Genomic DNA, 25,245 nt, shown 5'->3' with positions numbered 1-25,245 from the left:
ACCACGCCCGGCCACTGTCTGCATTTTTACATGTGAGGATGCCAGAGGAGAGTGACTCCCCCAGATTGCATGGTTCTTAAATGGTGGAACCTGGGTCTTTTTGGCTCAGGTCCAGTTTTTTTTGACAACTCTTGTAATCTGTCACTACCCACCTCTCAGTGCTGGGAGCAAGCATGCCTTAGGGAGGAGGCAAGATTTCCTATATGTATCTATTTTGAGACAGGGTCTCACTCTGTTCCCCAGGCTAGAGTGCAGTGGTGAAATTCAAGGCAGCCCTGAACTCCTAGGCTCAAACAGTCCTCCTAGCTTAGCCTCCCCAGTAGCTAGGACCACAGGGGCATCCTACCAAGCCCAGTTATTATTTTTTTGTGCGTAGATGGGATCTTGCTATGTTGCCCAGGCTAGTCCTGAACTCTTGGGCTCAAGTCCTCCCTCCTCAACCTTCCCAAGTGCTGGGATCACAGGTGTGAGCCACTGTGCCTGGCCCTAAATATTCTGTAAAGGGGTCTTGCTACGTTGCCCACGCAGGTCTTCAACTCCTGGGCTCAAGTGATCCTCCCACCTCGGCCTCCCAAAGCGCTGGGACTGCAGGCGTGAGTCACCTCAGCTGGCCTTCCTATTAGGTCTCACACTCAATTCTGAGAGGGGCCTTGGTGTTACTCCCGGGCGTGGCAGTCCACCGAATGTGGGCGGTCCATACTCTGTTTCGGGCCTTAACTTACAGCCTATATCATCCAAGTACTGAGTGGGGTTAAAACTGAGATCTACCAATTTTCCTTAAAGATGGGGCGTTTTTGTCGAGGAAGATCAGGAATGGCGGACTTTGCATTTAGTGCGCACTGTGGCACCCACTTTTGGCTGGATATTTGGAGCAGAAAATGGTGGGAGACGATGCTTTAAAATGGTTGCTTCCATCTTCCATCCCCTAAACGCGCTTCCCAAGTCCACGTCCTGCCCGAGGAGAGGACGAAACCCCCCCGGTGAGGTCAGGAGGCCCGTAGGGGGAACACGGCTGGATGAGAACTGGCTCAGACCCCCCTACACATCCGGGGACGCGCGATCCTCGACTTCGGCCCTCGGAAGCTCTCCCTTCGCGCCCAGAGAGCGCCTTCGCCCCCCGAGGCCGCGCTTGGCCCAGCCGAGTTCCCGTAGTTCCTAAAACTCTAGCCATTCTCGTCTCGAAAAACCGCGCGAGACTTGCGAGAACCCCGCCCCTTTCCCGTCACGCCCTGCTTTCCCCGCCCATCGCGCTCGGTTCGTTAGTTCCAGTTCGGGCCGCGAGAGGGGAGCTTTGTGCCTCGGAGGCGTGGGTGACGCAGGCGCAACGCGGGCCGCGCTCGCTACCGCCCATCCTTGGTTGTCCCACTTTTGTTCCCCTCTCTTTGGCCCTGTAACCAAGAGCTCCGTCTTCGTCTCGCCCTCCTCGTCGTCCTCGTCGCGCGCCCGCGGCCCAGGTCGCCCTGAAATCCAGCCCGTCCGAGCGCGAGTCCAACGGCCGCGGCCGCTCCCAGGTGGGGGAGGGGAGGAGCCTGGGGGGCCCCGCTGGGGCGGGAGAGGAACCGGGGGCCACGGGGGCGTGCTGGGAGACCCTCGGGGAGAGTGGAAGCGTTGGAGGCGCGTCCTGAGGCCCAGGATGGTGGGGGCCGCGGAGGGCTGGCCTTGGCGGGAGGGAAGCGGGCGAGGTGCCCGCGAGGGACGATCTCTTCCTCCGCTTGTCCTTTTGCACCACCCTGACCGCCCCTCCCCGATCCCCAGGCCCCCTCAGACCGCGCCATGGGTGACAGTGATGACGAGTACGATCGAAGGCGCAGAGACAAGTTCAGAAGAGAGCGCAGCGACTACGACCGTTCCCGCGAGAGAGATGAAAGACGTCGAGGGGACGATTGGAATGACAGGTGAGCCGTTTTTAACTTCTTCTTGTCCCCATTTAATGCTGTTTCACGCCACCCGCGTCGCTTTTCTTTTTCCCCCTTGTAATTTTTATGAGGGCGAACCCTATGAAATGGCTCATTGGATCGTTTGCTGTTGTTCAGCCTATTTGTTGTTGGCCAAGTAACTAGCTGTGTGGCTTGGTTTTTGAAATTCTCTGCAGATCAGAGCAATAGAGCTAAGAGTTTGAGAATGAAGAAGCACTGTTTATACATGCACGAAAAACGTGCTTTTTTGCTTTCTTTTTGTTTTGTTATGGAGATGGGGTCTCGTTCTGCCCTGGCTGGAGTGCATTGGTGCAGTCATAGCAGCTTCCACCTCCTGGACTCAACCGATCCTCCTGCCTCAGCCTCCTGAGAATTTGGGAGTACAGGGGGCGGCCATCACGCCTGGCTAACTTTTAAAAATTATTATTATTATTTCGAGACAGAGTCTCGCTCTGTCGGCTAGCCTGGAGTGCCGTGGCGCAGTCTTGGTTCACTGCAGCCTCCGCCTCTGGGGTTCAAGTAATTCTCCTGCCTCAGCCTCCTGAGTAGCTGGGATTGCAGGCACCCGCCACTACACCTGGCTAATTTTTGTATTTTTAGTAGAGACAGGGTTTCACCATGTTGGCCAGGCTGGTTTGGAACTCCTGACTTCAGGTGATTCACCCAGCTTAGCCTCCCAAAGTGCTGGGATTACAGGCATGAGCCACAGTACCTGGTCTAAAATTATTTTTTGTAGAGACAAAGAGTCTTGCTCTGTTGCCCAGGTTGTAAATTTTATTTTAGGAAGATTGCTTCAGAAAAATAATAATATAGAGTTGATCTGACTGGAGAGGTTGTCAGACTATTTCCCTGACAATATATGTTTAGGTTTTTTGTCACTGTTTTGCCTAAAATCTCGGAGTTTATTGGGTGGTGCTGATTGGATTGATTGATTATAAGATGTGGTTATTGACCTTAGGATGTTACAGTGTGGGCTTGGCCTGGGGGTTCAGAATGGCCGTGGATGTATTCTGTAAATGAGTATACATAGCGGAAGTCATAAAGAGGATAAGCATTAAGGGAACGGATGTCTAAAGGAGGGGAGCGGTGCTGGAGGTGGTGTGTCAGGGACCCACTGGAAAGTGACACTTAGCTAGACTTAGAAAGATAAGTGGGAATTCCCCAGACACGAGTGACACGAACAGCTTGGAGTTGTGGACATAATGCGTGCTTTTAGCATATTCTAGTTTGGTTAGAGTCCTGTTTCTCAGGATGTCCGCAGACCATAGGGAGTCTCCGAGGCTAAAATTATTTTTTGTGGTAATGTTTACATATTATTGCCATTTCCACTGATGGTGCCATAGCAGTGGTGGGTAAAACTGCTGATGCTTTAGCAAACATCAAGGCAGTGACAGCAAAGAGTTTAAAAAAAAAAAAAAGAAAAAGCCAGCTGGGCGCGGTGGCTTATACCTGTAATCCCAGTACTTTGGGAGGCCAAGACGGGCAGATCATGAGGTCAAGAGATCGAGACCATCCTGGCCAACATTGTGAAACCCCATCTCTACTAAAAATAGAAAAAGTTAGCCAGGTGCCGTGGTATGCGCATGTAGTCCCAGCTACTCGGGAGGCTGAGGCAGGAGAATCACTTGAACCTGGGAGGCAGAGGTTGCAGTGAGCCGAGATCGTACCACTGCACTCCAGCCTGGCGACAGAGCAAGACTACGTCTCAAAAAAAAAAAAAAAAAAATGCCAGTTCTATCAATGGTTCTTGATGAAAGAGTAAAACATTTAATTTGATTAAATTGGACTCTTGACTGTACGTCTTTGTTTTTGACATAAAATCTCTCTCTGTTGCCCAGGCTGGAGTGCAGTGGTGCAATCTCAGCTCACTGCAGCCTCCACCTCCCGGGTTCAGGCGCTTCTCCTGCCTCAGCCTCTCGAGTAGCTGGGACTCCTGACCTCAAGTGCTTCGGCCTCTCAAAGTGCTAGGATTACAGGCCTGCATTAGTTTTCTTGAGCAAGAGTATGCATGTGATTGAGTGAGCTGAACTAACAGCTTTTTTCCATGGGACATTATTTTTACTTGAATGAATGACAAACAGTGATTGTTCATACTTGGGTATTTGGCAGACATCTTGAAAATGAACTGAGAACCTGTTACTTCAGTGTAAGCTGTCAGTATTTGTTGCCAGTGATGAAGTAGCACTTTCCAGTGAAAATTAAAATTTTGGGCCGACGCAGTGGCTCATGCCTGTAATACCAACACTTTGGGAGGAGAAGGTGGGTGGATTGCTTGAGCCCAGGAATTTGAGAACAACCTGGGCAATGTGGTGAAATCTGTCGGTACAAAAAAATACAAAAATTAGCTGGGGGTGGTGGCAAATGCCTGTAGTCCCAGCTACTCAGGAGGCTGAGGCGGGAGGATGGCTTGAGCCTGGGAGGTCGAGGTGGGAGTGAGCCTTGATTGCACCACTGCACTCCAGCTTGGGCAATGGAGAAATACCTTGTCTTAAAAAAAAAAGGAAATTGGCCGGGCGCGGTGGCTCAAGCCTGTAATCCCAGCACTTTGGGAGGCCGAGACGGGCAGATCACAAGGTCAGGAGATCGAGACCATCACAAGCTGCTGCAGTGAAACCCGTCTCTACTAAAAAAATACAAAAAGCAGCAGAGGCGCAGTGGGCTGGCGCCTGTAGTCCCAGCTACTCGGGGAGGAGGCTGAAAGAGGCAGGAGGCCGTGAACCCGGGAGGCCCAGGCTTGCAGTGAGCTGAGATCCGGCCACTGCCTCCAGCCTGGGGCGGCTTGGTGAGACTCGTCTCAAAAAAAAAAAAAAAAAAAAAAGGAGAATTAAAATTTTGGAAAACTTCTATCTACTAATGTAGGCTTGTGGCTTCCCATTAAGTAGGAACTTTTAGTGAGATAGGCAGTGATGCTGATGCATACATTTTGATATTGTGTGAGACATATCAAAGTCCATTCAAAGGGCAAGATAGAAGAGCGCATTTTAATGTAGCAGAGAAAGAAATATTCACTGACACTATTTCAGATTGAAGGTTCTAACTAGCCTGTGAGAAACTACTTCCGTCTTGGACAAGGTAGCATAAAGAAAAGATAAAAAAGAACCTATTTCGGCCGGGCGCGGTGGCTCAAGCCTGTAATCCCAGCACTTTGGGAGGCCGAGACGGGCGGATCACGAGGTCAGGAGATCGAGACCATCCTGGCTAACAGGGTGAAACCCCGTCTCTATTAAGAAATACAAAAAACTAGCCGGGCGAGGTGGCGGGCGCCTGTAGTCCCAGCTACTCGGGAGGCTGAGGCCGGAGAATGGCGTGAACCCGGGAGGCGGAGCTTGCAGTGAGCTGAGATCCGGCCACTGCACTCCAGCCTGGGCGACAGAGCGAGACTCCATCTCAAAAAAAAAAAAAAAAAAAAAAAAGAACCTATTTCTTGTTGAATTTTGCGTAGTATCCAAAATGAATGTCTACAGTTAATCTGAAAAGGCTTTTTCAACTCCTTATTAGTGTGAGGCCTGATTATCTGTTGTTTTTTTTTTTTTTTAAATGGGGTGTTACTCTGTTGCCCAGGTTGGAGTGCAGTGGCACAATCATGGCCATGGGTCGCTGCAGCCTTGACTTCCCCAGGCTTAGGTGATCCTCCCATCTCAGCCTCCTGATTAGTTGGGACTACAAATGTATGCCACCACACCCAGCTAATTTTTTTTCTTTCTTTTTTTTTTTTTTTGAGATGGAGTCTCACTCTGTTGCCCAGGCTGGAGTATAGTGGCATGATCTGGGCTCACTGCAACCTCTGCCTCCTGGGTTCAAGCGATTCTCCCGCCTCAGCCTCCCAAGTAGTTGGGATTACAGGTGTCTGCCACCACCCCTGGCTAATTTTTGTGTATTTAGCAGAGACAGTGTTTTTCCATGTTGGCCAGACTGGTCTCAAACTTCTGACCTCAAGTGATCTGCCCGCCTTGGCCTCCCAGAGTGCTGGGATTACAGGCGTGAGCCACCACTTCTAGCCAGCCAGCTAATTTCTGTATTTTTACTAGAAAGGTGGTTTCACCATGTTGCCCCAGCCTGGTCTTGAACTCCTGGGCTCAGGCAATCCACCTGCTTTGGCCTTCCAAAGTGCTAGCATTCATTGCAGATGTGAGCCATCATGCCCGGCCTGCCTCATTTTTCAAATAGAACAGAATATCTCAACAGATTTCAGTGTAGAAGCTATCCTCTACAAAGCCAGAACTTGGAGAGATTGGTGACAATGTAAAAACAACGCCACTTTTTTTCACCAGAATTTTTCTGGAAAAATAATCACTTTTCATAAAAACATGTGATCTATTTCATCTTACTGTGTAATTTAAAAATGAAGGTTTTGGAATGTTTTGTTTTAATTTTGAATATAGTAAGTATTGATAGATGTAACCCACATAAGCAGAAACTCTGATGTCCTCAGTCATTTTTAAGAGTATGAAGGGGCTGAGGCAGGAGAATTGCTTGAGCCCAGGAGGCGGAGGCTGTAGTGAGCCGAGAGTGAGGTTGCGCTACTGCACTCCAGCCTGAGCAACAGAGTGAGACTGTCTCCAAAAAAAAAAAAAAAAAAGAAGAAGAAGATGAGGATGGGGGAGGCTGGGTGACTGGTTGGGAGGTTGGTGACTGGTGGGGAGGCTGGTCGAGAGGCTGGAGTGACAGCCAGGAGCCCAAGTTAAAACAACAGTGTTGCTTACTGGCATTGAAGTAAGGGTGTGATGTGATGAGACTTGTGTTTGAGGAAGGTCCGCCTGCCAGTGGGGAGACAGAAGCGAGAGACCAGAAGCAGGTGGGCAGCCAGGGCTGCAGGAGCCACACTGGACAAGGACAAGGACTAGGACAGGTTGTGTGGGGATGGCAGAGTGTGGGACAGCTTTGTTAGGCTTTGAGGCAGAGGATTAGCAGGAGCAGTAATTAGCGGTGAGGGTAGTGAATGACAGCTGGGGAAAGATGCTGTTCCGTTACAGCAGAGTGGGGAGTAAGGGGAGGAAAAGACATTTGGGCCCATAATGGTGGGATGAATAGGATTGATTGTGGTTTTTTTTGTTTTTTGGGACGGAAGTCTTGCCCTGTTGCTCAGGCTGGAGTGCAGTGGTGCGATCTCGGCTCACTGCAAGCTCCGCCTCCCAGGTTCACGCCATTCTCCTGCCTCAGCCTCCTGAATAGATGGGACTAAGGGTGCCTGCCACCACAACCGGCTAATTTTTTTTGTATTTTTAGTAGAGACGGGGTTTCACCGTGTTAGCCAGGATGGTCTCAATCTCCTGACCTCGTGATCCACCCGTCTCAGCCTCCCAAAGTGCTGGGATTACAGGCGTGAGCCACCGTCCCCAGCCAAATAGGCTTGATTCTGACAGGTTGAATTTGAGGGGGTGATGGACTTCTAGTGGGGGATGATTTTAAGAAAGTTCTTTTTATTTTTAGAGACAGGGTCTCCCTCTGTCACCCGGGCTGAATGCACTGGTGCAATCGAAGCCTGCCGCAGCCCCGACCTGCTGCCCGTGAGCGGGCCTGTAGCAGGGGTGATTCATGTGGGTCTGGAGCTCAGGCGGAAGGCCAGGCTGAGAGAGCAGTTGGAGAACCATCAGTTCTTGGGTATTGGCTGAACTCACGGAGTTAGACAAGAATCTTTGTTTTGTTTTGTTTTGAGACAGGGTCTCTATTGCCAAGGCTGGAGTGCAGTGGCTTGCCCCGACTAGAGAAAAATCTTTTTCTGTTAGGAGTGAAGTTTTATAATTGTAGGCTTTTTAGTCTGGTATCTCAGGGTGTAAGAAGGGCCTGTTTAAAGAGCGTGGCTGTGGCATATCCAGCTGCATCTTTAATTATTGTTACCTTTTTAAAAAATAAAAATTTTTTTTTTTTTTTTTTTAGACTTGCTCTGTCGCCCAGGCTGGAGTGCAGTGGCCAGATCTCAGCTCACTGCAAGCTCCGCCTCCCGGGTTTAGCCATTCTCCTGCCTCAGCCTCCCAAGTAGCTGGGACTACAGGTGCCCACCACCTTGCCCGGCTAGTTTTTTGTATTTTTTAGTAGAGACGGGGTTTCACCGTGTTAGCCAGGATGGTCTCGATCTCCTGACCTCGTGATCCGCCCGTCTCGGCCTCCCAGAGTGCTGGGATTACAGGCTTGCGCCACCGCGCCCGGCCTAAAAAATGTTTTATAGGGATGGGGTCTCACTATTGCCCAGGTTGGTCTTGAACTGGCCTCAAGTGATCTTCTGCCTCGGCCTCTCAAAGTGCTTGGATTACAGGCATGAGCCACCATGCCCGACCTTTAATCTTTGTTACTTGTTCGTACCTCCAGAGAGTGGGACCGTGGCCGTGAGCGCCGTAGTCGGGGTGAATATCGGGACTATGACCGGAATCGGCGAGAGCGCTTCTCGCCACCTCGCCATGAACTCAGCCCGCCACAGAAGCGCATGAGGCGAGACTGGTGAGATGGAGCGGTTTCCCTCTTCTCCCCTTCGCCTCAGTTCCACTTGGGCCTCCCCTTTCTCCCCTCACCTGTGCCTAAATCTTTGTCATTTCCTTTTCTCAACTTCCCATCACCCATTGTTTCTTTGTCCCTTGAAACCCTTGTCTGGGAGACCATGCTGTGTGTACCCCTGTCTGTCTGTCCTCCTTCATGCTCTGGGGAGGTGACTCCCTTCTCTGCCTTTTGTGTCCCCCACCCTCAGGGATGAGCACAGCTCTGACCCATACCACAGTGGCTATGAGATGCCCTATGCTGGGGGGGGTGGGGGCCCAACTTATGGCCCCCCTCAGCCCTGGGGCCACCCCGACGTCCACATCATGCAGCACCATGTCCTGCCTATCCAGGCCAGGTAAGGGCCAGGCTTTTCGGGAGAAGGGGGTTGGTAGGCCTGGGGGATGGATGGGGTTGCTGAAGGCCATGGCTGAAGCCAGGGAGTGGGTCAGGCCCACAGAGACATGTCCCTGGGATGGGGGTAGTAGCTGTTGGGGTTTGGGGTGATGTCCATGGTGGGCAAAGAAGGGGGGCACCTGGCTACTTTGGCCCCTGTAGCCTCCAACCCTTCCCCAACAACCAAGCCTTTCTGACTGGGGTCCCCTCCAGGCTGGGCAGCATCGCAGAGATCGACCTGGGTGTGCCGCCGCCTGTGATGAAGACCTTCAAGGAGTTTCTCCTCTCCCTGGATGACTCGGTGGATGAGACGGAGGCCGTCAAGCGCTATAATGACTATAAGCTGGATTTCCGGAGGCAGCAGATGCAGGATTTCTTCCTGGCGCACAAAGATGAGGAGTGGTGAGTGCCCCTGCTTCCCTGGATCTCTGCCCTGGCATGTCCCCCTGGCCCCGCCGGTGGAGCCGCGGCCCTGTCCTCTTCCCAGTTTCCCCTGTCCGGAACTTTCTGGGGGTGGGGGTCGGGAAGTATGACAGCATTGGCTGATGGGGTCTCCCCCTGACTTCAGCGACTGCCACGGCCCCCGCCCTGCCCTATCTCCTGTCCTGCTGTCCTCAGAGAGTGGGACACCTCCAGGCAGCAGGCCAGAGCCACCTGGCCCCTTGGGGCAGCAAACAGGCCGCTTCCCATTTGCTGGTGTTGGGTCATTGTCATCCCTGATCACCAGGACCCCGTGTGACTGTGGCATCCTCCTAAAGCGACGAGTGAATCCAGACAGGAAAAGCAAAGATCTCAGGGTCATTTGACAGAAAAAGAATTTTAATTTTTTTTTCCTTTTGTGGATGTTTTAATTTTAATCAACCATCTTTTCCCCCCTTCCTGCTCCTCCTCCTCCTCATCCTCTTTCTGCTCCTCCTCCTTGAAAAGAGCCAGAACTGGGAACTACACCCGCTCATCGACGGAGCTCGGAGCAAACCCACCTCCACCCCCACCATACCCAGCCCATACATGAGCCCCTGGGCTGAGCTGCGCGGCCCGGCCAGGCAGACAGGCAGGGCACTGCTGTGCACAATGCAGCGGTTTAGCTGAATGTGATTGCTCAGGCAGCTAGCCAGTCAGGCCCCACTGCGGAGTCCCGCGGGGCAGGGCATCTCGGCCGGGCGCCCAGCCAGGAGCCAGCCGGTGGCCCACCAGCCAGCATGGGCCCTGGGCGCCGCTAGTTAAATCTTGAGCTCTGTTTGACCAAGCGGCCAAGGTAAAGATCCTGGAGGTGATGCCTGCGGCTTTCCTTTCCTCCTCCGCCCCACTCGTGGTTCTGTTCTGTCTTCGCTGTCCCCTCTCAAATTGCTCTGTGTCTTTGTCCTAATCTCTCACGCACTTTCATTCTTCTCTGTCCCTGTTCTTGCTCCCTGCCTAACACTGCCTTCTGCCCTGTTGGTTTTTTCAGTTTCTCTCTCTTTAGTTTTTCCCTTTGTTTTGGTTTCTGGGACTTTCTCACACTTTCCCCTTTCCTCCCTTTCCCCTTTTCCTCATACTCCTCATTTCTTCTGTTTTCCCCCTGAGGTCCTATTTGAAATGTTTTATTTTTCTTTTCCTCCCTAACCTTCCAGCCCTCTCCTCTCTCTCCCCTGTGGGCAGGACCTGAGGCTCTAAAGGGCACTCCAGTCTCTCCCTTCGGTCTTTCCTGTCCCTTCACCGTCTTGCTTATCTTCCCACGGGTGGAGAAAGGTGCCCTGCCTCTGGGCTTTTGCTATCTGGCCCCCTCTGTCTTCCACCTTGGGGTGGAGGGAGTTGGCGGGAGCAGTTTTTGAATGACTGCAGTTTGGGGTTGGTGAGGAGAGGGAGGTTCTTCAGGGCCTGCTATTTCCTGAGCCTTCCTCTCTGAAGCTTTGGGAAATGACACCTTTTGACTAGTTAGTGTTTCCCAGAGACTTAAAGTGGTAAATCTGCCTCTCCAACCCTGGCGTCCCCCTGTAGTCATTGGTCTTCCCAAATCCAGAGCTCTTAGTTCCTGGTTTTCCCCCAGATCTTCTCAGAGCACAACTTCTGGTTCCTTTTTGGGGTGTTGGGTGGTTCTAGTGCAACCCTATCCCCTAATCTCTCTGTTTTGATGACCTTTTGTGGGTGTGAGAGGATGGGGGCTATGCCCTGTCTTTCCTGGGCCCCTTCCCACATCCTGGCTTTGGCTTCCAGTAATTGTTTTGTCTTTCCCTCCCCCGCTTCGTTCCCAGGTTTCGGTCTAAGTACCACCCAGATGAGGTGGGGAAGCGTCGGCAGGAGGCCCGGGGGGGCCTGCAAAACCGTCTGAGGGTCTTCCTGTCCCTCATGGAGACTGGCTGGTTTGATAATCTTCTCCTGGACATAGACAAAGCTGATGCCATCGTCAAGATGCTGGATGCAGGTGTGTGGATTTGGAGGGGTGGCAGGCATTTGGGGTGGGTGTATTTGGGGACCAGGCAGACACGGGTTGACAGGAGCCAGGGCCCTGGGGTTGTGAACTCTGTTCCCTTTGTTGGTAGCTGTGATTAAGATGGAAGGAGGCACGGAGAATGATCTCCGCATCCTGGAGCAGGAGGAGGAGGAGGAACAGGCAGGAAAGCCTGGGGAGCCTGGCAAGAAAGAGGAAGGACGGGCTGGAGCAGGCCTTGGGGACGGGGAGCGTAAAACAAACGACAAGGACGAGAAGAAGGAAGACGGCAAGCAGGTCCGAGCGCCGGGCCTCTAGTGCTGCCTCGGGGTCCAAAGGAGCTACAAGTGCGGGGCTGTGTTCTGGGAGGGGTGGGGAAAATGAACCTGTGGCCTCAGCTGTCGGGGTGGTGGCCCTCTGATAAAGGTGGAAGGGGAGGTTTGACATCCCCAGTGGTTGTCTCTTCCCATAGTCCGAGAATGACAGTTCTAATGATGACAAAACGAAGAAGTCGGAGGGTGACGGGGACAAGGAAGAGAAGAAAGAAGACTCTGAGAAAGAAGCCAAAAAGGTGAGGTGTCTATGACCTGGGGTCAGAGTGTCGTTGCTGGGGTCCTGGCACACTGACTTGTCCCTTCCGCTGTGGCTTGCTCAGAGTAGCAAGAAGCGGAACCGGAAGCACAGCGGGGATGACAGCTTTGATGAGGGCAGTGTGTCGGAGTCCGAGTCGGAGTCAGAGAGCGGCCAGGCTGAGGAGGAGAAGGAGGAGGCCGGTAGGGTTTCTTTTCTGCTTCTAAAGTGCATTCTAATGCGGGTAGGGAGGTGAGCGGTTGGTGACATTGATGTGGGAGGGAGGGTGGCTTTTAGGGGAAAGCTTCTCTATCCTCCCCATCAAAATCAGTAATAAAAATGCACCAACTCCTTCCTACCCCTTCCTGCCCAGAAGAAGCGCTCAAGGAGAAGGAGAAGCCCAAGGAAGAAGAATGGGAGAAGCCCAAGGATGCCGCCGGGCTGGAGTGCAAGCCGCGGCCGCTGCATAAGACCTGCTCCCTCTTCATGCGCAACATTGCGCCCAACATCTCCCGGGCTGAGATCATCTCCGTGAGTGGGGACCCATGGAGTCGGGGCAGGGCCGATGGAGAAGTGGAGGGCAGAGGGAAGGCAGTGGGGCCCTGCCTGTGACAGATGCCCCCATTTCACCTGTTAGGGAGGCCCCTTCCCCAGGGCCCATGGCCTCTGAGGACTAGTCCTGATCACGCCATTGGCTTTCAGGTGCTGGTGTTTGAAGCCCTTTAGTGGTTTTTCCCTGCCCAAGGATGGGAAGAGTGACAAAGCAGTTAGTCCTAGGGTTCTGAGGACAGTGGGGGATTGGAGGAAGAAGCGAGTGAATCCTTGAGTCACTACATGGGGCTGGTTTTCTGCTTCTTGCAGCTTTGTAAAAGGTACCCAGGCTTTATGCGGGTGGCGCTCTCAGAGCCCCAGCCAGAGAGGAGGTGAGTAACTCGTTGTGTTGGAGGGAAAAGTGCAGGGGAATGTTAATGGCCAACACCAACTCCCTTGCTTGACTATGCTAACATTTTCTTTCTTGTGTAGGTTTTTCCGTCGTGGCTGGGTGACCTTCGACCGCAGTGTTAACATTAAAGAGATCTGTTGGAACCTGCAGAACATCCGTGTGAGTGCTGCGGGTGGGACTGTGGGGAAGAGGAAGGGAGGCTCTCTATGCCCCACGGGACCTCTGCATGACTTTGTTCGTCTGATAGGCCAGTTGTTCTGCATCCTCTTTGACCGTTTCGTCTGCCTACATTGTCTCTGGGCAAGGCTCTAGGGCTGTTACCATGGACAGGACCTATGTGGTCCCCGTCCCCAGGGAGCTTGCAGTCTGATCAATCGCTGGTGCTCAAGAGGGGAGGGTCTTAGAGCTGCTGCTTCTCCGGCAAGTGGGGTAAGTGGGATAAGCTTCCAATGATGTCTGCCCTCCAGCTCCGGGAGTGCGAGCTGAGCCCTGGTGTGAACAGGGACCTGACCCGGCGCGTTCGCAATATCAATGGCATCACCCAGCACAAGCAGATTGTGCGCAACGACATCAAGCTGGCGGCCAAGCTGATCCACACGCTGGACGACAGGACCCAGCTTTGGGCCTCGGAACCAGGGACGCCTCCCCTGCCAACGGTCAGTGACTCCCCAAAGGACTTTGTCAGAAGCAGCTGATGGTGCCTGTGCTGTGGGCACCTCTGACCTCACCTATCTGTAGCCTTAACCCCCTTGCACCCACTTGCCTGCTCACTCATTTGTCCCTCCCTGTGTGGGTAGCACCTTCTCCAGCTTCCAGCAGAACGGGGGGGATGCTAGTGATCACTTGTGGCTGGGGTGGAACAAAAGCTAAAATGAAGACAAATCTCAAGGGGGCAAAAGGCGCCAGTTATGTCCGGTGAACTCTTGTTCTCTCGCTGCTCTTTCACTTGTAGAAGGTCTCAGGTTACCTCCCCTGAAGGTCTTTCTCTGCCTTACTTGCCTGTCTTCCTCCCACCAGAGCCTGCCCTCACAAAACCCGATCTTGAAGAATATCACCGACTATCTGATCGAGGAAGTGAGCGCTGAGGAGGAGGAGCTGCTGGGGAGCAGCGGGGGCGCCCCTCCTGAGGAGCCTCCTAAGGAAGGGAACCCGGCAGAGATCAACGTGGAGCGGGATGAGAAGTTGATCAAGGTGCCAGTGGCAGCACGGGGCACGTGGGGGCTCAGGTGGTGAGGGCAGGAGCTGAGCACTCGCACTCACTTCCCTTAGGTCTTGGACAAGCTCCTCCTTTACCTGCGCATCGTGCATTCCTTGGATTATTACAACACCTGTGAGTACCCCAATGAGGACGAGATGCCCAATCGCTGTGGCATCATCCACGTTCGGGGGCCCATGCCACCCAACCGCATCAGTCATGGGGAAGGTGAGCTCCAGGTTCCCCTTTGTCGCCGGCTGCCCCTGGCCTCGGTCCTCCAGCCCCTTGCCATCGTCCGTCCTTCCGGCTTCCTTCCCAACCTTCTTCCTCTGTTCCCAAACCACAGTGCTGGAGTGGCAAAAGACGTTTGAGGAGAAGCTCACGCCATTGCTGAGTGTGCGGGAGTCGCTTTCAGAGGAAGAGGCCCAGAAGATGGGGCGCAAAGACCCGGAGCAGGAAGTGGAGAAGTTTGTCACCTCCAACACGCAGGAACTGGGCAAGGATAAGTGGCTGTGTCCTCTCAGTGGCAAGAAATTCAAGGTCTGGGATGTTGGAGAATGGCCGTGCTACAGTGGTGGGAGGTGGGGTTGAGACAGGAAGCCCCCTAAAGGCCTGGGCAGGGGTGGAGGAACTGCTCACTGGACTGGCAGGTGGGAGCTGGAAATCCTTCCAGGTCGGGCCTGGGAGCGAGGCAACCATTACCTGGGTGTCCTGACCCCGCTCCTCTCTCCACCCAGGGTCCTGAGTTTGTGCGCAAACATATCTTCAACAAGCACGCAGAGAAAATTGAGGAGGTGAAAAAGGAGGTGGCGTTTTTTAACAACTTCCTCACTGATGCCAAGCGCCCAGCTCTGCCTGAGATCAAGCCAGCCCAACCACCTGGCCCTGCCCAGAGTAAGATACGATCCATGAAGGTCGCATGTCCCCTCTCCCTTGATTACCCAGGGACTCCCATTTCTCTTTAACAGTCACCCCGAAAAGTTTCTGCCCCATCCTCAGGCCATAGCCCTAGAAGTCAATTGTACCCATCCCCCTCCCGCCCCCGCAGTAATTCATGTCCCTGTCCGTGTTGTACTCCCCCCAGGTTTGACCCCGGGACTCCCCTACCCACACCAGACTCCCCAGGGCCTGATGCCCTACGGTCAGCCCCGGCCCCCGATCTTGGGCTACGGAGGTAAGTACAGGAGGGAGATGAAGGGGCTTGGTGAGTGTGTGGCGTTGGGAGAAGGAAACAGAGGATGGAGTTGAGGACATAGTTTTGCAACTCAACACTAATCTCTGTCATAGCTGGTGCTGTCCGCCCTGCAGTCCCCACAGGAGGCCCTCCATACCCCCACGCCCCATATGGTGCTGGTCGAGGGAACTACGATGCCTTCCGAGGCCAGGGAGGTTATCCTGGGAAACCTCGCAACAGGTAAGGAGAAGGGCAGATGTGAAACCTCGCAACAGGTAAGGAGGGCAGACACCCAAGCTTTGTTGCTGCCTGCAAACTCCCTTTTGGGAGCCCCCAGCTCTCATCCTTTACCTCTCATTTCACAGGATGGTTCGTGGAGACCCAAGGGCCATTGTGGAATATCGGGACCTGGATGCCCCAGACGATGTTGATTTCTTTTGAGCCATCCACCGTTCCTCACTCCTGTATCCATACTCATGACTACCTTGTCCCATCCAGCTCTGAGAATTTTTTGTACGATCAGCCTTACTGCCAATAAAAGCACTTCCACAGGGCTCCTGACTCTCGTGTGTTACATACCTCCCTCATCCTTCCACAGTAACTCCTGAGGTGTTGCTCAGCCGTGCCACTTTTATTATTGATGTCAAAAGCGCCAGGCTCTGCAGGGACACCAGTGGGAGGTACAAAGGTGCATGTCTGGGACCCGAGAATCTCAGTTCTGTAACTTTGCCCTCAGTCCAAGGTGTGCTGCTGCTGTTGGGAGCTAAGGCTGGTCAAGCACAGGTTGTAGAAGGAGTTGGGGTCAAAGGCTGCACTCACCTCTTGCCAGCCCACCCACCCAGCAGCTTGTAGTTCACTGGGGCTTTTTGGAGCGCCCCAGTAGTGAGGGTCCAATACCAGGACATAGTCTTCCGTGCCTGACCCGATGCAGATTCCCAGCAAGGCCTTAGACCTGGCATCCGCGTCCCCTCCAACCATGACTGGGCCCCCGCCCCCGGCGAAGTGGGAGTAAAGCTTCTGCAGCTCCCCATGCAGCCCCGCTCCCCGGGGTACGTGGCAGAGGCGCCCCTGGGGCCCTCCGAAGTGAGCGAGGCAGAGGCTGGCCTCCACGCAGCCGATCCAGTCCCGGGAGCCCCGGAAGCCGGGGGGCTTGTCACCCATGTCCTCCAGGGCCGCCTGCACGGCGGCCAGTCCGGGTACGCCTGCGGGCTGGCCCTCCGGCCACGAGCACAGCGTCTGCAGAGTGCGGTAGCCGCAGCCCCAACCGCGATCGTCTAGGCCGTCGCAGCCGTAGTGGTAGTAGAGGTAGTGGCCCGAGAGCAGCGCCAGGCGGGCAGGGCCGCGGCTCGGCGGAGGCAGGCCCACGTGGACGTCCCTCAGCAGCTCCAGGGCGGTGGGCGGGAGCGGAGGTCCCAGGCCAGGCACAGCGTCCTCCTAGCGGCGCAGAGCGACCTCAGGCCCCAACACTTCCTTTCGGCTCCGGGTCTTTGGTCGGCTGCCGCAGGACTGGCGCGCAGGCTGGGGACGCGCTCCCCCGGCCTCGTTGATCACTGCAGGCAGCAAGCGGCAACCACCTAGCGGCATCGACCCAGGGGCTCCCCCCATCCGCCCCTCCGCCCCTCCGCCCCTCCGCCCCTCCGCCCCTCCGCCCCTTCGGCGTGCCAGCCTGCCGACCCGCGGGCCTCATTGCGCAGGCGCGAGCTCCGCCCGGCGGGGCAGGGCGGGGGATTGGCGTTCGCTGGAATGAGCAGGCGCCTTGGGGCCGCCTCGGAGCTCGCCTGTTTCTTGACCTGCAGCCCCGCTCCTGCATAGACTCGGCCCTCGTGATTCCGGCGTTCTGCCCCTACCCCTAGCCCCCTAGTTGCGCACACTCCCGTGGCTGTAACAGTTTATTGGCAGCCCAGAGGGGCGAAGGCACCGCGGGGGAGGGAGCTCAGTCCGAGACATGCAGAGGACCGGGAGCCCCGGGGGACGTCTGGGGTGGGGTGGGGATGGGCAGGGTCTGGGGCTCCTCTGTGTTATAGCCCAGCCCTGAAATAAATAGTATATACAGCTAGGAGGCCGGGCGGAGCGGGGGACTTGGGGGTCCCGCCGGGGTCACAGGTCTGAGCAGCGATCCTGCTTGCTGTAGTGGTCGAACTGGTTCTTCCAGTGCACCATGTAGGAGCTCCAGCGGTGGAACTCGGCCTTCCACTGGCGCTCCGCCTCGTCGAGCGTGTCTGCGGCCAGGGCGCCCGGCGAGGCGGTGGGGAGGACGGTACGAAGAAGGTCGGGGATCGGACATTTGGGCGGGTGGGTGGGGGCATGAGTGCAGGGAGGACGCACGGAGAAATGCAGGCGACCACGTGGGACGGTGGCAAGAGGATCAGGAGAATGTGCGAAAGACGAGAGGGAGGATGAGGGCAGAGGCGGGGCCAGAGAAGGACAGCAGGAAGGAGAGAGGAGGAGAAAAGAATGACCGGAAGACAGGGGAACAGAGGGGACAGGAGGGGGAGGTTGGGGGAAAAAGAAGAGACAGAAATGGTTGACCGTTATAGCCCCAATGGGGGGTGCTACCCAGCCCAGGGCCTCCCTCTCCCCCCCAGTGTCAGGCTCAGGTTCCAAAAGATAATTTTATAGAAGAATACTGGCTTTTCCATTTCCATTCAAACAACAAAAGCGTGGGGGTCCCTGAGAAGGGTGGGAGGCACGGTCCCCTCCTCCTGCCCTGTCCAGTGTGAGTCTCTTGGTTTGAGGAGGGAGGGGGCACTGGGTCTGAGATCCCTGAGTGGGGCCCTTCCCCACTGTCCGACCACTCATTAGAGGAGGGGCCCCTGTGGCCGTAGGGGAAGAGGCCGTGGTGACAGCCGCATGAGGTGGGAGAGGAGGAGGAGGAGAAGCTGGTGGAGGAGGAGAAGGGGCAGGGGGAGGCCGGGCCTCGGAGCAGCCTCCCCATGGGTGAAGCCTGGGCAGGTGCTGGGAGCCTCCGAGGCTAGGGGGAGAAGAGAGGGGTTACACCTGGCCAGCTCCCACTCCCCTCCTCCCAGCCGCTGCCCGCTGGCCCCTGCGTACCGGTGGCGCTGAGCAATTTGGGGAGGAAACGGTTCCAGAAGGCGCAGGCCTGGGCGCGCAGCCCCCGCCGCACCTCCAGCGGCCGCAGGTCCAGACTCACGTACTGCTGAGCCCCCGCCGTGTACGGGGGCCATTGCGGGCCCTTGGGGTCTCGGGGCTCATTGGGGTCCCTGCGGAAGGAAGGGAAGGCTCAGTCCAGACGGGCAGTGGGAGGAGGCGGCCCCCAACCCCACGGGACCCGGACTTTTCAGTTCTGCGGAGAGCCCCAGAGATCCCATCCCCTCCCTCCCACCACCAAGTCACTTCTTTCCCTTCTCCAGTGCGCCCGGTCATGGGGTCTTCCCTTCCGCCTATGCTCCCTGTCTCCTCTCCGTTTCCCTCAGCTTTTCTGTTCCATCTTTGTTTCTCCCACTAAAAAAATGGCTAGGATGTCTTAAGCTCTTCCTAAATAACCAGGACGGGTCCTATGTCTACAAACATCACATTTTTTTTTAACAACAACCATCCGATGCTAGATTTCATTGTCCTCTTCTTGATCCAGGTAAACAGGTGTGTGTGTGAGAGAATGTGTCACTGCTAGTGAATCATCACTGGTTTGGTTTAATCCAGCTCCAACTGCTTTGTCTTGGTCTGCCGTCTTTTTTTTTTTTTTTTTTTCCTAGAGATAGGGTCGCTCAGGCTGGAGTGCAGTGGCACCGTCATAGCTCACTGCAGCCTCAACCTTCCAGGCTCAAGCAATCCTCCTGCCTGAGCTTCCCAAGTAGCTGGGACTACAGGCACGAGCCACCATACCTGGCTAAGTTTTGTATTTTTTTTTTTTCTTTTTAAGAGTCGGGGTCTTGTTATGTTGTCCAGTCTGGTCTCAAACTCCTGGCCTCAAGGGATCCTCCCACCTTGGCCTCCCAAAGGGCTGAGATTACAGGGGTGAGCCACTGTGCCCACCCCCTCCGTGTCTATCTCGTCTCTTCCTCACTTTTCTTTGCCTCTGTCTGTCTCTGCAAGACCCCCTCTGCCTACTCTGTCTCCTTTCTTTTGCTCTCCCCTTTTATCTCCCTTGTGAGCATGTCCCTCTCTGGCTGTCCTATCCTGCCCCTGTCCCACCTGTCCTTTCTGTCTCTGTGTGTCTGCCTCTTTGTGTGTGTCTCCCCACCCCCGTCTCCTGTCCTCTCCAGCCTCCTCTCCCTCTGCACTGCTGACCCTGTGCGGGCGAAGTTGGCCCAGTATCGCATGAGTCGCTGGGCGAAGATTTTCTCCTCCGCGGTGTAGTTTCGAGAGGGGTCCAGGGGGATCCCAAAGATGAACTCGATCTCGTAGCCGTGGGGCACCCCCATCCACAGGGGCCAGGAGAGCGTGGAGGCACGGTGTTCGAAGACGTAGGCGTAGACCCGGGCACCCTGGGCAGCCAGTCGCCCAGCCAGCTGGGCCACGGGGCACACGACATTGTGGTCGCCCACCACATCGCTCAGGGCCTCCCTCAGGCGTGCCGGGTCCTCGGGATGCAGCCAGTCTGTGTAATGCAGGACCACAGCCTCGGCTGCCAGGTCACTTACCTGGGGGACCCCGACCCGCACCCCGGCCAGGAACTCGGCCCGGCTGATGAGAGACTCGTTGTCTTTGCTGAAGCCTGGGGCCCCGTAAACCAGAAAATATGAGCCCTCATCCTTCACCACACCCACCAGCACCTGGGGGTGAGGGAGAGCGGGGTGGGATGGAGGGACAGGCACAGACAGACAAGTAGACAGAAACAGATGGACAGACAAAGAGCCAGAGAGATGAACAGTTACAGACCTGGAACCATGGACAGAGAGAGGATGAGATCGGGGGAGGGACTCAGAGAAACAGAAAATAGACCCATGGAGGCTTTCCTGTCTGCCCTGCCGACCACCCTGGGATCTGAGCCCTCAGGGAGGACTTCTGGGACTTCTTGGAATGGGTCTAGAGAAGCCCTCATGCTTGGGTCCCTGTGGGGAAGGGAGGGACTGTTGGGACCCGGAGGAGCCAGCTTCACCCCCACTAGTTACCTGCAGGCCATGGAAGTCTCCCGCGTTGATAAGGGCCTCTGGGGTGTCACTGAGGAAGTCTCCATCTACCACAGGTACGAAGGAGAACCGGAAGACGCTTTCTTGAGGCAGCACATGCCATTCGTTGTTCACCAGGACCTGCGCTGGTCGTGTCCGAAGGCAGGCTACTAGCTCTGTGTCATTCCCACCAGTGCCGCCTGGGGGACAGCCCACAAGGTGGGCCAGCTGTGTGGCCCTGCGGCGGGCCTCTCCCATGCCCACCGTGGCCCAGGGTCCATTGGGGGCACCGCTTTGCAGCACGGCCCTGTGGAACAGACCCCGGCTGGGCGGGGACAGCAGATGCATGCCCACTGAGGCAGCACCCGCACTCTCCCCAAACAGCGTCACTGATGTCGGGTCCCCCCCGAAGGCTGCCACGTTCTCCTGCACCCACTGCAGGGCCAGCCTCTGATCCAGGAGACCCACATTCCCTGGGGCCTCTCGGCTCCCGGGCAGGGCCAGGAAGCCAAAGGCTCCCACCCGGTAGTTCATGGACACCAGCACAGTCCTCTCGGCCTGTACCAAGAAGCGGCCATCATAGACGTCTAAGGAGGAGGCCCCACTGTAGAAGCCACCCCCATAGATCCAGACGAGAACAGGGGTGGGGGATGTAGGCCGGGGGTATGGTGTCCACACGTTGAGGTAGAGGCAGTCCTCGCTCAGCTCACGGTTGGGGTTCCACATCTCGGTGCCCTCAAAACCTGGGTATAAGGTGTCCACATACTGGTAGCAGACACTCTGGAAGGTTGTAGCATCTACCACCCCTGACCAAGGCTGCTTGGGCTCCGGTGGCAGAAAGCGACGAGGTCCCGTGGGTGGCTCCGCAAAGGGGATGCCCAGGAAAGCAGAGACGGGGCCCCCGGGGGTCTTCAGACGAATGCCCCGCAGCCGGCCCCCACGCACAGTCACCAGCAGCTCTGCATCCTCCCGGCCCTCAGCCCCCACTCCTCCTCCCAGGAGCCAGAGAAGGAGGAGAAGGAGTGGGGAAGCCAGGGAAGGCGTGTGCAGGGGACACTGCGGGGGCCTCATGGCTGCAGGGCAGGCGGTGTCTGCTGGGAGAAAGAAAGGGAAAGGGTGAAAGGTCGGTCGAGAAGCCAGGAGGGAGGAGATTAGGACATGGTCGGCCCAAGGGTTATCGCTCAGCTGCAGAGGAGGTGGGGCAGGTTGGCAAAGATGAGGGGAGACAGGGAGGGAGGGAAGGAGACAGGCAGAGACAAGGACACAGGCCATTGGGCAGGAGGGGACGGAGATCAGGCAGACACCCACATCCAGACAAATGAACAGAGAGGAGCACCCTCTCTACCCCCCAGGGGTCCACCGCCCTCACCTCTTCCCCGAACTGGGCCGAGCCCAGCTCGTGCAGTGCGGGCACCAGAGGCCTCAGTCCACGCACAGGCCACCCGACAGGGGCGCGGCCTCACGGACGGGCGGCGCCGCTGGGGGAGCTTGCTGCGGCCTGAAGGCGCAGCCCCGCTCTCCTGCGTTGGCCAGGCCCGGGGCCCTGGGGGACGGTGGGCTGGGCATTCAGGGTGTGGAAGCCTTAGGTCCCGGGGTCCCCCAAATCCTGCCTAGTCCACTCCCCCCCCAACCCCGCCCCATCTCATCCAATGTCTGGCACCGAGCACTGATGCCCGCGGGTTCCCATCAGCTGCGCACGCTCCCAGCCCAGCCCCAGCAAACAGGCTAGCCAGCCCGTGTCCCCCAGGACTCGAGAGCCCCCATCCGTCTGAAGCTGCCGTGCACGCCGCCGCCGGCGGAGGGCAGTAGAGACCGAGAAAAGGTCGGCGCTCCCCGCCCCGAGCCGGGAACCGGGAGCCGGGAACTTGGGGTGGGGGACTGGGGGCTCAAGGGCCTTGCAGAGCCGCCTGAAGGGCGAGCCGGGACGCTTGTGTTCCCGGGGCTCCGGAGATCCCCGGCTGCAGGGGCGGGGGCGCTATTTTGGGGGCAGCAGCTGTTACGGTTCCGGCATCTCCAGCCAAAGGATCAAAATTCCCCGGGTGGGAACTCCCCCCTCTCCCGCCGGTCACCCCTCGCCCAGCCCCCACTGTCCTGAGCTGGGGGTGGTGATGCTGCTGGAGATTAACTAGGAAACCCAAGTGGCGCTAATTATAACTCGGGGCTTCCGCTGAGCCTCCCCTTCCCAAAAAATAGAGATGGAGTCTCCGCAGGAGGGGGCGTCCTGGGCCTGGGAGGGGGCCTCTGCGGGGCGCTGCGCAGGGGCGCTGGGCTTGCGGCCCTGTGGATGGGGGTGCCCAGCCCCGCGCCGGGAACCTGCGCAGCTCGGGTACCGCCCCAATCAGGGGGTGTCTTCCAGTGGCTCCGGACTAGGGAGCGATCGGGGAAAGGGCGCTCGGGGGTCCCCGCAGGAATCGGAGCGCAGAGGCGGCGGGCTTGGGCTCCTGAGTGGGCGTCGGTGAGTGTGAAGCGGCCGGGGAAGAGTTCCGGACCAGTGCTGGGCAGCGGAGGGCGGCGCTGGGCAGGCCCGGCGACGCGGGAGCCGTCCCGTTAGGGGGGCCTGGACCCCTCGGGGAGCGCACGGTGTCCCGGACGCGGGCCGGAAGGAGTGTCCCGGGCGGGGAGGGAGACTCACCTGAGGCGGCCGAGCCGGGCCGGGCCGCGCCGGGCCGCGCCGGGAGCTGGAGGCGGCCGATGTTCCCCCGCGCAGGCTGAGCCGACTCTGACAGCCGCCGCCTCCGGCCCCCCGCACACACCCCCTGCGGGCTGCACAGCGCCCCCGCCCGCCCCCGCCCACTGTCTCCGCCCCCGCCCCTCCCCGCTTCCCCGGGCGGCCACCTCCCCTCTCTCTCCCTCCCTCGGAGCCGAGACCCGGAGACCCCGGGGCCCAGACGCACTCCAGTGCCAGACGCCGACCGACGACAGACGCGCAGTGACAGACGCGACCCAAAGACCTGCAGCGGCGGAGCAGACACCCACGTGACAGACAGACGGACAGAAGCCCGTGGAGACAGACACGCGCAGACGGACGACCTCATGCAGCGACAGGCACAGACAAACGCAGGGACCGACTTTCACAGACGGACGGACACACTTGGACACCCTGATGGTCTCGCTCGAGGCTGGGGAAGTTAGCGCAAGGCCAAGGGGCCATGCATCCACGGCCACGACAGAGACAGGGGTGGCATGGTTGGAGAGGCATGTGGGAGTGTGGCCGAGGACCGTCCCGTTAGGGGTCCAGGTGGCACTGGTGCAGAAATGGTGACGTGGGACACTCCTGGGGATGAAGGGACACCTGTGGGAATGGAGGTGTAAACATGGGATCGCGAGTGGAAATGAGGTGGGGGGGGGCATGGAGACAGGAGACTCCCGGGGGGAGGAAAGGGTGACTCGGGGACACCTGAGAAGGCAGGCCAGCGTGGTAGCACGCGCAAGGCTGCGGGTCGAGGCCGCACTCCGCGGTGGCAGTGGAAACTTCTGGAATCCCCGCGGGTGGGTCTGCGCTGGTTCCCTGACGGGTGACCTCGGACTTTCGTCACCAGGGTCCGGTCGGGGCATGACATCACCAGGCCTAGCATTCATTGGCCGCACTGCTGGCAGGTGGGAGCGGCCTGGCCCGGGCGCCCCTAGCCTGCTCCAAGGGGCCTGACCCGCGCAGATTGCCCCCCGCCCCGCCCTCCAGGACGTCACCCGTGTGGACAGGGCTGCTGCAGCAGGGTCCCCACGCCCGAGGTGCAGGCGGCAATACCGCGCGGCCCCCGCTTTCCGGAGGCTGCGGGCTCGGGAACCCCCAGGTCCCCGCGTGGGAGAGCGGCCGGCGCAGGCCAGCGTCGGGGCGTGCGTGCGCGCGCGCGGCGGTGCGGGGCGCGGCGTGGGATGGGCGCGTACGCGCACGCTCGCTCTGGCTGCCCCGCGCCCCGCAGCGCCCCGGGAACGCGTCCGCCGCCACTTGGGACCGCGAGCGCTGCGTCTCGGGGCCTCGCAGGGGTTGAATCCGGAGTCTTGCCTGTCCCTGGGCCGCGCGGTTCCCGGCTTTCCAAGCTGGGCGCGCCCCACGCCCGCTAGCCCCACGGGAACCGGGTCCCGCAGGCACGGACACTCGCACTCTGCTCGCTGGAGACGGCCGCCAGGTGGCGCAAAAAGCAGCCGCTTGGGCCTTGGAGACTGAGCTGGGTTGGGGGTGTTGGGGAGATGAACCCCTCGGCATCTGTGCCCACTGTCTCTGGCTCTCCCAGCCCCAAGCTCAGGCAACCCCAGATCTCCTGCCTGTACACCGAGGCTCCCTGCATCCGGCCTTCAGCGTCCTAGCCGCACTAGTTGAAGGCTCCCCACTGGCCAGACCGTGTGCCCTAGTTGAGATCCCTAAAGATCAGGTGTAAGGGCTGTGCATGGGTGCAGGGGACAGGAGAATGGATGGTGGGTGTTGCTGCGGGGGGAATGGATCTGAGGCAGGTTTCTAAGCGTGGTAATTATGAATCATTAAAATGATGGGGCCGGGTGCGGCCCCTAGTGCAGTGCCTGTAATCCCAGCACTCTGGGAGGCTGAGGCGGGAGGATCGCCTCAGTCCAGGAGTTGGAGACCAGCCTGGACAACATAGCGAGACTCCCTTCTCAGCAAAAAAATAAAATAGTGGAAACAAACTATGAACGAGTGTGCTGAGGCCTGCCCAAGTCCTGAGGCTTTAGGGAATTTTGACCCTGCTAGTGATAAAGGCTTGCCCTATCACCCTGCAGACAAACTGTGCCACGCAGGTGTCACCTAACCTCTGTCGTCACAAGTTTCTAGGCCTGTACAATGAAGATAGGGAGGGCAGGGACAGTTTATCACCAGGGTTATCATTTCCTGGAACTATCCCTCTTTTCGCCTTGAGCTCTCAGCAACCTTTGTCAACACAGGCACCTAACCTGTCAAGCCAGGAGGCCTTTCCCTACATAGTCTAGCATAGTAAACTCCCCAGCATCCTCTAGGACCCCACCCTCAATAGCTGTCACTGCAGGGATGTCCTTGATTTTTCCCATTTCTTCTCTCACCATTTCTTTTTATCCAGGAATCAGCCTTGCTTCTACTACCAGTTCCGCCAATTCAGAGAATTCCCCTACCCCTCTTTTA

General features: G+C 57.3%; 3 protein-coding genes across 19 annotated transcripts; 1 reads left to right on the top strand and 2 right to left on the bottom strand.

The window, feature by feature from the left end:
- Nucleotides 1–1,153: 1,153 nt before the first annotated feature.
- On the top strand, nt 1,154–15,623 carry SRRT (serrate, RNA effector molecule). Of its 10 annotated transcripts, none has more exons than XM_009202730.4 (20): nt 1,154–1,511; nt 1,756–1,895; nt 8,223–8,351; nt 8,596–8,742; nt 8,994–9,182; nt 11,012–11,181; nt 11,300–11,484; nt 11,660–11,758; nt 11,843–11,960; nt 12,134–12,288; nt 12,619–12,680; nt 12,781–12,859; nt 13,168–13,356; nt 13,718–13,891; nt 13,970–14,123; nt 14,242–14,435; nt 14,633–14,789; nt 14,980–15,069; nt 15,183–15,309; nt 15,435–15,623. In XM_009202730.4, the coding sequence occupies exons 2-20, from the start codon at nt 1,774–1,776 to the stop codon at nt 15,508–15,510; spliced, it is 2,616 nt and encodes an 871-aa protein (XP_009200994.1). In that variant the 5' UTR covers nt 1,154–1,511; nt 1,756–1,773; the 3' UTR covers nt 15,511–15,623. The 10 variants fall into 10 exon arrangements, with proteins under 10 accessions (XP_009200994.1, XP_003895857.1, XP_009200991.1 ...); XM_003895808.5 differs by having other exon boundaries at nt 12,131–12,288; XM_009202727.4 differs by having other exon boundaries at nt 12,131–12,288; nt 14,968–15,069.
- A 58-nt stretch (nt 15,624–15,681) lies between these two features.
- On the bottom strand, nt 15,682–16,688 carry UFSP1 (UFM1 specific peptidase 1 (inactive)). Its single transcript, XM_009202732.3, has one exon. The coding sequence runs from the start codon at nt 16,228–16,230 to the stop codon at nt 15,802–15,804; it is 429 nt and encodes a 142-aa protein (XP_009200996.1). The 5' UTR covers nt 16,231–16,688; the 3' UTR covers nt 15,682–15,801.
- Nucleotides 16,689–16,945: 257 nt separating this feature from the next.
- On the bottom strand, nt 16,946–23,973 carry ACHE (acetylcholinesterase (Cartwright blood group)). Of its 8 annotated transcripts, none has more exons than XM_031665536.1 (5): nt 23,536–23,973; nt 20,142–21,232; nt 19,318–19,802; nt 18,121–18,290; nt 16,946–17,288 (listed from the first exon to the last, which is right to left on the bottom strand). In XM_031665536.1, the coding sequence occupies exons 1-5, from the start codon at nt 23,711–23,713 to the stop codon at nt 17,167–17,169; spliced, it is 2,046 nt and encodes a 681-aa protein (XP_031521396.1). In that variant the 5' UTR covers nt 23,714–23,973; the 3' UTR covers nt 16,946–17,166. The 8 variants fall into 8 exon arrangements, with proteins under 8 accessions (XP_031521396.1, XP_031521397.1, XP_009201001.1 ...); XM_031665537.1 differs by having other exon boundaries at nt 20,142–21,229; XM_009202737.2 differs by lacking the exon at nt 23,536–23,973 and adding an exon at nt 22,771–22,945 and having other exon boundaries at nt 16,946–18,040.
- Between the last annotated feature and the right edge of the window lie 1,272 nt (nt 23,974–25,245).

Source organism: Papio anubis, chromosome 4, assembly GCF_008728515.1.
Source record: "Papio anubis isolate 15944 chromosome 4, Panubis1.0, whole genome shotgun sequence".
Lineage (NCBI taxonomy): Eukaryota > Metazoa > Chordata > Mammalia > Primates > Cercopithecidae > Papio > Papio anubis.
Note: the sequence above shows the minus strand (reverse complement) of the source record. Positions and strands in the feature narration are given on the sequence as shown.

Coding starts and splice junctions, on each gene's coding strand:
- SRRT (XM_009202723.2), top strand. Junction 8,743..8,993: donor GTCCTGCCTATCCAGGCCAG/GTAAGGGCCAGG, acceptor GGTCCCCTCCAG/GCTGGGCAGCATCGCAGAGA. Junction 15,310..15,434: donor CCTGGGAAACCTCGCAACAG/GTAAGGAGAAGG, acceptor CTCATTTCACAG/GATGGTTCGTGGAGACCCAA.
- UFSP1 (XM_009202732.3), bottom strand. CDS start 16,230: ATGGGTGACAAGCCCCCCGGCTTCCGGGGCTCCCGGGACTGGATCGGC.
- ACHE (XM_009202735.4), bottom strand. CDS start 23,713: ATGCTAGGCCTGGTGATGTCATGCCCCGACCGGACCCTGGTGACGAAA. Junction 19,803..20,141: donor GAGACTTCCATGGCCTGCAG/GTAACTAGTGGG, acceptor CCTCACCCCCAG/GTGCTGGTGGGTGTGGTGAA. Junction 18,041..18,120: donor CAAATTGCTCAGCGCCACCG/GTACGCAGGGGC, acceptor TTCTCCCCCTAG/CCTCGGAGGCTCCCAGCACC.